Genomic DNA, 13589 nt, shown 5'->3' on the forward strand with positions numbered 1-13589 from the left:
ACATCTTTAGAGGCCCTTTCCAGTTCCAATGTGCTACTACTTTGCGAAACGGAGACTCGCTCATCCATCAGCAGAAAGTTAACTTTCTCCTGGCCCGTAAAGTAAAGAATTTCCCACAAGTCACAGGAGTGAAACTCTCCTGGCAGCAGTTTTTCTGACACTTGTCAGTCAACAAATGTCACCAGGCCTTCTATGCACTCAGCACCCTCCAGGATCTGCCAGTCAGAGCCCTGAGACTATCTGAAATAAGTTTTAAATCAGGACTGAGCACAAAACAACAGATGCCCCCAAATACGCAGACCCCTCCTGTGTGCTGGACCTGCCGACCTCCTGCTGCGCCTCCTACTCTGTCTAAGCACGCTGGTCCAAACCCACTAAGCTGGTTTCATAACGCATGATGGGTGTTTCTAACTTGGGGCCACAAGGAAGACCCTCAGCACGCTGGTGCCACGGAGAGCACGGCCAGAGTCAGGCTCCAGCAGGAGGTCAGCGGGAAGGCGGGGACACAGGGGCGGAGGGTGCGGTGAGGGCCCCTGGTCAGGCCTGGCCCCACCATGCCCCCGCCGGGCAGCCACGCTGACGTGAGCCGCCTGCCCCCCCCAGTGGCTCTGGGGCTCCCCAACTTCAGGCCACCTCCTCTGGCCTGTGCTCGGGCTACAGCTCCCAGGAGGCCTCCCAGTCCCAAGGCACCCCTGCTCCCCAGCCTCAGGCCCGTCGACCAGTGCCCAGAGCTCTGCCTGGCCCGGCGCCTGCCGTGTGACAGACAAGCGAGTGGGGAGTGACGTCCAGCTGGCCGGTCAGGAGGGCTCTAGCGCCAGATGCTCTCGGCTGCAGGGTGACCACGAGCTGCTTCCACCTTCCTGGGGGCCCAGGACTCCCCTTTCTGGTGAGTTTCCCTGGAGTCACCCCAAGGGATAAGGATCCCCGCCACCTGGTGCTAATGTGCTCATAAAACCTCAAAGACAGGAAACAGCCGCTGAGGGACATGAGAGGTGAAATCTGGTAGTTGTTTCAAGCACAAAATAGATTTTCTAAGTGCAAAAGCGTTAACTGAAATCCTACGGAGCACCTTCTTAAAAGGCTTCCAAGATTTGGTTCCTACTCTGCGATTTCTGGGTGCCACAAAGATGACCCCAAAAGCAGGATCCCTCCTTCAGAAGCACTAGATCCAAGTCCTTCAACAGGAAGATACGACTCCCACCCGCTGCACTTTGCCAAGATGAAACCTCCCTGTCTCCACTCCCGGGGCCTCCCCCACGCCCTGGGGCCTCTAATCTTTCCACCCCTGGGGGCTGGGGGATCCCGCACTGACGGCTGCCCCGAGGGTCTGCTTCAGATTGGCAGCTTCGAAGTACTTGTACTTCCAGGTCTCCTCGGAAGCACCGGCCCCTCCCATCCAGGGCCAACCCAGGCAGACCCATCCCCAAGCAGAACAGATGCCTGGTTGGGCCAAGGGACCCAGGTTCCGGGAGAGTCTGCAGTGCTGGATCAGAACCAGCCCCCCCAGGCCCCCCGCCCACCCCCGGCTCCACACTCCGCCCTGCATTCCCTCAACCCTGTGGGCTGCAGGGCCGTGGTCACGGGCTCACTGCAGCCCCCAGAGCTGCTCTGTGCCAGCGGCCCGGCTGCAGGGCAGGCCCTGCAGGGAGCGGGTGCGACCAGGCCGGGGAGCGGGGGCGGGCGTGCGGGAAGAGCGCTGGGAGAGCAGCTGGGGGGTGCACACGCTGGCTCAGGGCCCTCCTGCCGCACGTGAGTCTCTCTGACCCCCACGCCCCGAGGCTGAGCAGGGCCCACGTGCAGGGCCCGCCTGGAGCAGGGCTGACAGGCCCGACCCCCAGGGGCATAGCTAGCGATGCCCGCCTGCCAGGGACCCCCAGCAGCACCTCCACACGCAGGGCTGCCGCGCTCGGAGGGCCGGATGGGATTTCAGCAGAGCTCGGCACCGGGAACGCAGGCGCTGAGGTTCGGGTCTCTGCGGACGGTGCAGGTGGAGCTCACTGCCTTTTCCTGAGGAAAATTCAGTAACAGAAACAGCCTGGAGAATACTGCCAATTACCTTAAAAAGCCTTTTGCCGTAACTAAACACGTGTGCATCTACGATGGGCTCACCCAGGGACAGATGGGAAGCAGCCCGCTGCGCTCTCAGTGGGTGAAATCTGTGGCTCTGGTCTCAGGGGGCAGGGGCAGCCCAGGGCCCCGCGGGCAGGCCCCTGGCGCCCAGCTTGCCCCGGCTTCCCTCCAACGGCCGCCGCCAACCCTGCTGCCAGAAACGACAGCTGCGGCGCTTTGCACTTCACTCTAAATTGGGAAAAATTCACCTGGGGGTGCAGGAGGGAGAACACCCACAGGCGCCTTTTCACACCACTGCTTCTCGCTGTGTCTGACAGGTGAGAAAAGCAAGCCACACAGACGACGTGCTTGTCTCCCGGCTTTGACGCTGCCGGTCACGGCTGCACCTGCGGACACCTGCCCACTTCCTGCCACCAGATCCAAGCCACCTCTGCCGAGAGCGCGGCGGGAACCCCACACCCCCAGCTCGGCTGGCACGGGCTGCTGCATGGCCGACCCGGAGCCGCCTGAGCTGAGGTGACGCGGCTGTTCCTCGTTAGGCGGGAGCTGCTGGCAGAGCGCAGGCCTCGAGCGAAGCCAAGTGCCCCTAAGAGCGGAGCCAGCGACCACGGAGGAGGGCGGAGGGGTATCACTCCCCACGAGGCCCCCAAACACCCGACCCCGCTCAGGCAGCAGCCCCGTCTCTTTCACAAACTAGAAGGGGGGAACTTGCGGCCAAGAACCAGAATCGGTCACGGAGCTAGCACGGCTCTTCCCTTTCTGAGTCAGAGGTCCCAGGGAGCTTGTCTTCCAGGAAGGTCGTCCAAGGGAGAGGGTGGGACCACCCGCCCTCCTGGGGGGACCCGGCTATGTCTCCCGCCCAGGCAGCGAGGTGGAAAGAGTGGACCACGATGGGTGATCTTCAAGCAGACATGGACGCAAAACACAGAGCAAGGAGTCCCTTCATGCCCAGCCACCTGCCCGTCTCAGGACGAGGCAGCCGTCAGGGCCGAGACGGAGGCCTCTCCCTCTCCAGGGAGCGTGGGGAGAGCATCCCTCTGGACCAGGGGACAGGCGGTGAGGAAGCCTGAGCCTTTCTGCGAGGTGCCTGGGCCCCGAGAGCACGGGGTGGTGAGGGGTGGATGTGCCTCTGGGGTCCCAGGCAGACAGCCTGAGCCATCTGGATTGGGTACCGTCCCCAAGGGAGAGGAGAGGCTGCCGGCTAGGTCGAGGGGCACACTCTAATCAAAGGCTGGCTTTACAGTGAAAGGTTTGAAAACATCCACAGACCGTGGCAAAGCCAAGAGAGAGAACAAGCCACTTCGAGAGCAAGGCCAATAAAGGGGGAGGCCCTGCCGGAGACCCAGCCCCCCCCAGCACAGCCCGGGCAGCGCGGAGGCCTGACCACCCGACACGTCTCATTGGCTTTGAACGTGAAAAAGGTGAAACAGCTCATCAACAACTTTTTTATGCAGATTACGTGTTGAAATGACAATGTTTCTGGATACTGGGTCTAATAGATTATATCAATAAAATGAATTTCATGTTTTATCTTATTTTTAAATTGTTTTAACTTTCAAAAATGTGACTTATTGGAAGATTATAAGTTACATATGTGGCTTGAATTATGGTTTCATCGGACAGCACGGACTTAGAAATCTGGACTCTCATGGTGGCTTGGTGGCTCACCTGATGTCTAGCTGGTGGCAGCTGAGGCAAGCTGCCTGGACTCGGATTTCGTTCTGAAATCAGCCCCACTTCCTTCGCTGTTAAAGAAGAGCTGAAATGCCGTCCACACCCACTAGGAGGCTGGCCGCCTCCTCTGGCTGCTGCCCCGTGGCCGAGCGGGTTGTGCACTGCACGAGGACAGCACGTCGAGGGAGAAGGCCCTGCTCACGCAGCACGTGAGTAGATCCGTGGATTTGTTCTTAGAGATCCTGGCACTTGGCAGAAGGTGTCTAGGCCCAGCAAAGTGAGTAGTTTACAATGACTTTGCAACAGGAGGAACGAAGCATCTCGAGGGGGCGCTTTTTCTCATGTGTGAGAAAACTAGCTGGGCTCCGGTCATCCCTCCCCGAACTGCGGCCACCGCTTTGCTGGCTTGGCCTCCCTCTGTGTCACGCGCCTGGTGCCTGCACCCGAGCCTTAATTTACAAAACGGGATAGGCGTCTGGTGCCCAAGAGGGTCAACAACCAGCTGGGCCTGGGCCGCCCAGGGTGGGCCACTTACCCTTTCGCTTCTCCTCTCGTCGGGTCTACCTCCTGCACTGGTGGGGCTGGGTGCCGACCAGCCGCCGGCAGGGCCCGCTCCGGCCTCCCCGTGGAGGTGGACGGCGCTGACGTTAGGAGGAGTGACGGCCGAGGCTGCCGACGAGAGCGGGATGGCTGGCCGGGGGCTGTGCTGTGGGGACCCGATGGCGGGCAGGCTCTGGGCGCGCAGGGGCGACACTGCGGCGGTGGGCCGGCCCTGCACCTGGGCCGGGTGGGCAGCTGGGAGAGAGGAGCGGAGAGAGCAGGGGGAGGTGAGTCTGCAGCCGGCAGCGTGGGGGCCACGGCCCGCCCTCCCGCCCACACCTCTGCTGAGTCTCCAGCCCCAGCCGCAGCCGCAGGCAGGGCAAGGAGGCCTCTGGGCAGCCGGCTGCCCCGCCGCACCAGGAGCCGGGAGGCGGCCTCTGAGGCTGCCGCAGACGAGGCCCTTCCCAGTTTCTCCGGTCTTTGAACTGGTGTTCTATGCTGTAAGGAACCAGTACGCTCAGGAGGGTTTCAGAACCACCCTGTTCGGCCCTTCGTAGACCTGAAGCCCGTGCAGGAGCCCAGAAGAGGCCCAGGGAGGCCCTGGGCTGCCGGGCTCCGCTGCGCGTGAGAGGACCTCTGTGGACAGCGCCGCCCCGGTCGGCCTCCACCCGCAAGTGGAGCGGCCCAGCCCTTGGCCGCCGCGCCCGCTGCTCCAGCTGGCAGAGTGGGGGCGGTTGTGTGAGGATCCACGGACCGATGGCTCACCGTCTGCCTCCCCACTCCAGCGTAAGCTCCACGGGTGGGACTTTCGTGACTAATGCACTAACGTGTTCCAAACAACTGGAACAGTGCCTGGCATGTAGTACATGCTTAATAAAATTCGTTCGGAATGAACGAGTCTTTGAGAAAGGAGAACCCTGGCTAAAACATCTCTACAGATTTCCCAGAACTGAACGGCTGGAGAAGAAAACAATACTCCATGAGAGAGAGGCATGGCTCACAGCACAGACTGGTGGCAGGGTCGGAATCCACGGCCCTTTGGTACAATTCACCCTCAACTTCACCCGCCCAGCAGGACCCAGACACACGCGGCCGACCCGTCGCCCTGCTGGGCCTGCTGGTCAGCGACGTCAAAGCAGGCGTGGGCTGCTTGAGGACGAGCGTGGACACGCCGTTACTCCCAGTCTCTGCCCCTCCTCTCCTCTCTATCCCATTGTTTCAGTAGCTCTGGAGCCCCCAGATCCCGCTACCCCGCACGGGTCCACTCTGCCTCCCAGGACCAAGGTCCAGTGGTGCTTTAAAGAGAGCAGGTGAATGAGTAAGTGACCTACCTTATCGTCCACTCTGTCCTTGCCTTACTCTCAGGCTATCACTTCCCACTTCATGGATGGAACGAACGCTGGAGACTCCCCCAGCGTCAGGGCAACCTCTGTCCAGACCCAGCCCCTCAGCCTCCAGGGTGCAGGGTCCCACGGGGCGACCCTTCACCCTCACTGACACCTCCCGCACCCCGTCTCTCCTGTCCTCGACTCCGCCCCTCCTATAACTGACTAACCCCCTCCTGTCTACCGGCACCTCCTTTCCTGCTGCCTTGACCCCTAGGTGCTCGGAACAGTGTCCACATGGCCCTTCCTTCCTTGTCACTCAACTCTCTGACGGGCCTGTGTTTGGTGTCTGCTTGTCCTCTGAGGCTTCACAGTTACGGCAAGTTCAGGTTTGCATTTGTGGCTGTGATTCCGACTCACACGAGGGCCCATCTTCCGTCTGGGGGACCCCGCCGTGATCATCCTCGAGGATTCTCTCTCCCAGCCTCTGCTCTCTGCTTCTGAAAGTCGTGTTAGAAGTCGTCTGAAGCTCGGCGTCCACCCCGTGTATACTTTCTTCTTGCTTCGCCTCTGCTCCATCTCTGGACTAGCTCCTCTGTGGGGCTTCCGGTGTGGCCAAGTCCATCTCAGCTGTGTCCAGTCCAAAGCGTGTGTCCCCCACAGAGGTTTCGTATTTAAATATATGTTTCCTTTCCAAAGTTTCAAGTTGCTTCTGTCCTATCCAGTGGTTTCTGATTCACATCCATCTACCTGCTGTTTTAATTTTCTTCTTCATAATACTATTTTTTCTTCCTTTTGGTGGGATGGACATTATTCCTTCTTTTTCCTCTTGGAGGAGCTGAAATGTGCCGATTTCAAAGCCTTCTTAGGTTCTCCTGCCCGTTCTTCAGGCTGCTGGCCTCTGTGATGCAGCACTTTCCCACGAACTGAGTGCAGGCTCGCCCTGAGCGTTGAGTGTCTCGCTGCCCTGTTTCCTCTCCTTTATCCCCTCCTGCAGTTTTGTTGCTGCTTCTGCCTGGTCTCTGGGACCTCCCCTCAGAACCAGGTGTAATCGGGTGGCTTGAGTCTGGTCCTGCAGGAAAGGTGAAGATCTAGCCCTCAGGCCAGAGCCAGACTCCAACTCCAGGTGGGGCTCCATTCCCTCCCTCATCCCAGGCAGGGGCTCAGTTCTGACCACTCCCAGGAGGGGGCTCAGCCCTTAGACCAGTGCACCTGGCCTGGATCCCTGACGCCCTCCAGAGGCTGCCTGTCCGTGTTCTCCTGCAGGAGGGGAAAGCTGGCCACCACCACCTGCTTCATCCCGGAACCCAGGAGGCCAGCGTATCAACTCTCTTGTGTTCCATTCGTTTACATCCAGAGTATCAAGAACCAACCAACCTCTCTGTGTTCAGAGCAGAGGGGGGTGGGATTTCCACATGAATCACTCTCCCAGGCTTCCAGGAGTCCTCCACTCACTTCTGTCTCCTGAAATACGGTTTCTCACCCCATCGTTCCATCAAATGTATCTGGACAAGATCACTTACGACTCCCCTGTCACCAAACTTAATGGACACTTTTCTGTTTTCAGAAAAAGTATCTATTAATCTAGCCATTTGTCTTCACACCAGTATCACACTGATTACTGTGGCTTTTTAATATGTCTTGAAATCAGTGTTAAGCTTTCCAACTTTTTCTTTTTAAGGTTGTTTTGACTATTCTAGGTCCTCTGCATGCCTGTATGAATCTGGGAACCAGATTGTCAATTTCTACCAAAAAGTTGGGTGAGATCTTGATTGGTATTCCATGGAAGCTATAGGTCAGTTTTTGGCGAATAAACACCTTAACAATACTGCTTTCTCACTCCTGAATAAAGTATACTTCTCTACTTATTGAAGACTTCTTTCTTTCTTTACTTTGCAATATTTTGGAGTGTTCATTGTGCTGGTCTTACTCATCTTTTGTCAGATTTATTCCTAAGTAATTTATATTTTTGATGCTATTAAAATTGGTATCATTTTTTAAATGTCAATTTCCAATTACTCATTGCTGGTGTAGAGAAACAAAACTGACTTTTGTATATTGATCTTGTATCCTGTAACCTTGCTGAAACTAATTCACTGTCTCTAAAAAAGTCTTTGTCTGTGTCTGAGTGTGTGTGACTGTGGATTCCTTAAGGTTCTCTATGTACAAGTTCACGTCATCTCAGACACAGATGGTCTTCCTCTTTCCTCTCCCATCTCCACACCTCTTCCTCTGCCTTGACTAACTGCTCTGGCTAGAACTTAACAGCACAATGTTGAATAGAACTGGTAAGAATGGACATCCCTAACTGGACCCTGATCCTGGGGAAAGCTTTCAGTTTTGGGGTTTTTCTTAATTAATTTTATGTATTTTTGGCTGTGTTTGGTCTTCGTTGCTGCACCTGGGCTTCCTCTAGTTGCGGCGAGCTGTGGCTTCTCTTGTTGCAGAGCACAGGCTCTAGGTGCGCGGGCTTCAGTAGTTGTGGCGCATGGGCTTAGTTGCTCTGCGGTGGCATGTGGGATCTTCCCAGACCAGGGCTCAAACCGGTGTCCCCTGCATTGGCAGGTGGATTCTTAATCTCTGTGCCACCAGGGAAGTCCCAGCTTTTAGTTTCTCACCATTAAGTCTGAGGTTAGCTGTGGGTTTTCACAGATACCCTTTATCAGGCTGAAAAGCTCACTTCTCTTTTCTCATTTTCTGAGAGTTTTAATGTGCAGACGTGGACAGCGCAGCAAAAAAACTTGAGTCATTTGACGCACATCTTTGTTCTGAATCCTACTCTAATTTATGTTGGATTTTGTCAAAATTTTTTTCCACATCTACTGAAATGATCATGTTATGTTCATTTTTGAGTTTGTTAATACACTGAATTGTATTGACTGTCAAACATTAATCAAAGCTTAAGTTCCTGGGATAAACTCTACTTGATCAGGATGTATTATCCTTTTTACTTATCGCTGTATTTGACTTGCTAAAATTTTGCTGAGAATTTTTACACCTATGTTTTGAGTGATATTGGTCTGTAGTTTTACTTTTTAATGTCTTTGCCTGGTTTTGTTATGAGGGTAATGCTGGCTTCATAGAAAGAGTCAGGAAGCATTCTCTCTTCTTTTCAATTTTCTGGAAGAGTTTCCCTAGAATTGTTATAATTTCTTCCTTAACCAATAGGTATAATTCATCAATACAGCCACTTAGGCCTGCAGTTTTCTTTGTGAAAGGTTTTAAACTAATTCAATTTCTTTAATAAATAGAGGTCTATCCAGGTTTTTTAGTTCACCTTAAGTTATCAATTTGTGTCTTTTAAGAAATATATCCATTCTAATTTGTTAAGTTTATTGGCATAAAGTTTTTTAAAATAATAATCCCTTATCATTCTGTAGAATCTGCAGTGATGTCAGTTTTATTATCCGTGGTATTGATAATTTGTGTATCTCTCTTTATTCTTTATCCAGCTGTCTAGAGGTTTATCAGTTCTTAATCAGTTTGGATCCTGACTCCGTCCATCACCTGTTAGTCAGGCAGCCTCAGGCAGGTCACTTCATACTTCTGAACCTATTTTCTCTTTTGTAAAACAAAGAAAATAGAATCTAACCTGATGGGTTGTTTTTAGTATTTAAGATTGTAGTCTGTGTGCGACGCACACATCTCACTTAGGGGCAACAGCTCAGTATTCACTAATTCAGTGCTCATGGAAACCTTACAGAACACCATAAAACCACAGAGACTGCGAGTAATGGGATCAACTGTGTGGCCTTCTAATTTTAACTGATTTATGGTTTTATATTTAAAGTATTAAAATCTGTTTTCTGTTCACAGCATATGGTTGGGCCTTGTCTTTTTTTTTCGTAACAAGCTCTGAATTCTCCTTGAGGCTATTCAGATGATTCGTATTTAATGTGATTATTTATATGATTAGGTATAAACCTACATTTCACTACAGGTTTTCTATCTGACCCATGTACTTTGTTCCCGTTCCCCTCTTTTTACACCTTCTTTTGGATTAATGGAAGTTTCTGTGGTTCTATTTGATCGCCTCTGTTAGCCTGTTTGCTGAAACTCTTTGCTTTGACGTTTAGTGGTTGCCCGCGTCTCTAGTTTATGGTCACCTACCTACACGTCCTCACGCAGCACACGAGTAGACAAGACTCCCGACAGTGTGCATGGCGCTTCTGGGGCTCCCCTCCCACCCTCTGTGCATCTGCTACCACATACTTCACTTTTATATACATTTTTAATCCCAAACTGCACTATTTCTATTTTTGTTTAAAGTCAGTTTTATTTTAAAGATTTTTAAATAGTAAGGGAAAAATCGGATGCATTTATCCACGTAGTTACCGTTTCTACTGCTCCTCATTCCTTCGTATAGACCCATTGCCAACTGGTGTCACTTCCCTTCTTCCTAAAGAACGCTGTTCAACATTTTTCATAGTGTGGGTCCATTGGTGATGAAATCTTTTAGCTTTACTGTGTCTGAATGATTCTTTATTTTGCTTTCATTTATGAGAGATTTTGTTTGCTTTTTGGCTGCACTGGGTCTTCGTTACAGCACGCAGGCTTCTCTAGTTGTGGCACACAGGCTTAGCTGCCCCTCGGCGTGTGGGACCTTAGTTCCCCAACCAGGGATCGAACCCCTGTCCCCTGTATTGGAAGGCAGATTCTTAACCACTGGACCACCAGGGAAGTCCCGCTTTCATTTATGAAAGATACTTTTACTGCGTATAGGATCCTAACTTGACAGATTCATTTCTTTCATGATTTATTTAGTTTCCTACTGTCTTCTCACCTGCAGAATTCCTGACAAGAAATCCACCTTCATCCTTATTTTTTCCTACTTCACATGTATTTTTTTTCTCTTGCTACCTTTAAGGTTTTCTTCATCACAGATTGTGAACGGTTTGATGATAATTTGCCTTGGTGTAGTTTTCTCCACGTTCCTTGTGCTTGGGATTCGCCAGCTGTCACTGATCTGTGAGTTTATAGTTTTCATCAAATTCAGAACAACTTTGGTCATTATTTCTTCAAATAATTTTTCTGTCCCACCCTTTTCTCCTTTAGTTTGGGGACTCCAGTTAGAAATATATTTGGCCACTTGAAGTTGCCCCATGGCTCACTGATGCTCTTTTAATTTAAAACAATTCTCTTTTATCTCTGTTTCATTTTTCATGGTTTCTATCACTATACCGTCAAGTTCACTAATATTTTCTTAGCAACGTCTAACCTGCTGTTAATGCCATCCAGGGTATTCTTGATCTCACACGTGTAGTTATTTCTTAAAGTTTGGTTTTGGTCTTTAAAGTATCTTCCATGTTTCTGCTTACCTTTCTGAGCATAGTGAATGCAATTATAACATCTGTGTTAATATCTTTGTCTGCTAATTCAAACGTCTGTGTCAGTTCTGAGTCAGCTTTCATTGACTGGTTGGTTGATCTCGTTGCGGTGGGGCATGTTTTCCTGCTCCTCCCCACGCCCAGTGCTTCTTTACTGCCATCAGACACAGGTGGGACGGGAGCGGTGCTGCCACTACCAGGCAAGATTCCTCTGCACGGACGGCCCGGTGCCCTGGGAGCCGGCTGGCGGGAACAGGCACCTTCCAGCTGCGTATTTGCAGACACTGAGAGTGAGGACCCTTCCTGTCTATTAGTTCTCAGCGTCCTGGTCCAGGGATGCTCTGTACCCGCTGGGCTTTTCTCTCTGTGCAGATCCCTCCCCACTGGGGCTCGGTCACCCAGACCCTCGTCTCCGCACCACCCCTCCAGGGCACCTGCTGGGCACCTTCGCTCCCCTCGCCATGCCAACGCCTGGCCTTCTCTCCAGGCAGTGAGCTGGGATCCTCCTGTTTGTTCTCGTCTATCATGGATCACTGTCCTTAGTTTTCTAGTATCTAGTGTCTCACAAACCACTGTTGTATATATTTGTCTGTTTTTTCAGTTGTTTCTGATGGGAAGGTAAATCCTGACCTCATTACTTTATCTTAGCTGTGAGCAGAAGTCTAGCTTTATCCTTTGGATACAAAAATCTGATCACATCTATTATTTAAAACCCTTCAGGAGCCCTGCTGCCCTCAGGATAAAAGCTGAGGTTCCCTGACACAGGGGAAGAGAGCCATCCAGCTCTGCTCCCTCCTGCACTGGGCCGCTCAGGTCCTCAGGCCCCGGCCCTTGGCTGGCTCCAGGCCCTCCCGCGCTCCACCACTCACCCCTGCACGCTCAGCTCCACCGCTTTAAGACCTAAAGTAAACTTTGCCTCTGCAGAGAACCGTCACCGACACGCAGCTTCTCCTGCCTACCTCCGTCTCAGTCACATCAAGTTAGGTCAAGTCACCCCACGTAGAAACCACGGTCTCTCTCCTCTCCCCGCTCCGCCCGCTCATCCCTCTGCTGGACTCCCTTTCTGCTTTGTCGGCCCACATACTTCCTCTCAGTCCTTTAAGAAGCAAGGCAGCATCACCTCTGGAAGACGGTTCACAGGCCCCTCTGCAGCTGCTCCCACTTCCTCCCTGGTCTGAGTGAGGTACCCTCCCACTCCGTGCGCCTTAGTACCTGCCAGGCCTCCACCCCAGTGCTTTTCAAATTCCACTGTAAGCGTGTGTTTCCTCGTCCTCCTCTCTGAGTGGGGGCAGAAACGGGTTTCTGGTTCTTCTCTGTACGTCTGGGCCCCAGCAGAGGCCCCGGGTGCCCAGCTCTCCTCCAGGCTTTTTGCTGATGAGTGAATGGCCGTACAGGGCTCTTACCCCTCGGTGCCATGGCCAGTGCAATCGGGCCTTTGTTCAACTGCCTGACTTTGGCTCGGGCTGAGAACACTGACGAGGGCCACTCAGGTGCCTGGGCTGGGGTTTGCAGAAATGGGCAATCACTGCAGTGAGCAATCCACTGCCTGTGCTGTCAGCAGTGCGTTCTGCCCTCCAGATGCAGAGTGAAGTGCAGAGTGCCGTGGGAACTCCGTGGCATTTAATTACTGAAATGATGGGGGGCCTCCCGTAGCCTGGCCGTGGCAGCACACGCATGGGGACAAGCCCTGGGCTGGGACGCGCTAGGGAAGCCGTTAAACCGTCCTGCGCCTCGCTTCCCGCACGTAAAATTAAACAGATGGAAGAGCACGCCTGTCACCCGTGGTGGTTACCATGGTGATCGAGGACAGACACGCAGTGTTGTTCTGCCCTGGCCGTGCCAATTTCTTTTATTCTGCTCTCATTCCGTTCCATAAATGAGACGGGCAGGTCACGTTCTGCTTTGAATTGGGGAGGGTGCTGTAACGGCGGGGCACGGAAAGGCCACGGCAGGGCACCTGGTGCAGAGCCAGGGCAGCCGTGCTGGAGGCCCGCCCCAGCCTCTCGGGGTCACCAGGCACAGGGAAATGCGTGAGGCGGGCTGGGTGAGTGGATGAGAGGCTCACAGGCAGAAGGGAGCTGGCTTGGGACGCGGGCTGCCCAGAACCTGCTCGGGTGCTCCCAGGGCCTAGGAGACCAGCATCTCGGTGCACGTCTCACCAGCCATGGAGCAGCAGTCAGGGAGCTCCCGGGCTCACTTGATCGTTAGGCGCTCAGTGGCTGCATCGCAGCAAGAGGCTAAAATAAACACCATCAGCTGCTCTAAGCCAGGGCCAGCTGGAAGGTAGCGGCTGGGGCAAGAGGTCTGGCACAGATAATACTCCTGCAGAGACTCCTTTAGGACACAGACAGCTGGCTCTTCTTCCCCAGGGCCCCGGAGGCCAGCTGCAAGAACAGACCTTACTTTTCATTAATTTAAGCAAAACCCACATATGAAGGACTATAGGCATTTACAGGGTCCCTGGGATGGCAGAGTCAGTCTTGGAGGCTCTACACCAGGGAAGTGCCAAGCCCACCCATGAGGCTTCCTTGTCACAGATCCCACTGCTGCTTGGGAACACCACCCAGCACGAGGCTGGACACCAGGCACCAGAAGTAGGCCCTGCACCTACGGAGGACTGGGCACTGGGCACAGGAAGTCCACCCTGCACCCA

At 53.4% G+C, this 13589-nt stretch overlaps 1 protein-coding gene across 1 annotated transcript in view; it reads right to left on the reverse strand.

Moving 5' to 3' along the window:
- Positions 1-13589, reverse strand: part of SH3RF3 (SH3 domain containing ring finger 3) — a 199600-nt gene that overhangs the window by 30004 nt on the left and 156007 nt on the right. The window contains exon 8 of the mRNA XM_027128649.1: positions 4280-4539. Coding sequence (XP_026984450.1) covers positions 4280-4539 — 260 coding nt within the window. The remainder of the gene's footprint in view (positions 1-4279; positions 4540-13589) is intronic.

This window comes from Aethalodelphis obliquidens, unplaced genomic scaffold, assembly GCF_003676395.1.
Source record: "Aethalodelphis obliquidens isolate GAN/ISIS:26980383/991018 unplaced genomic scaffold, ASM367639v1 scaffold35, whole genome shotgun sequence".
Classification (NCBI taxonomy): Eukaryota; Metazoa; Chordata; class Mammalia; order Artiodactyla; family Delphinidae; genus Aethalodelphis; species Aethalodelphis obliquidens.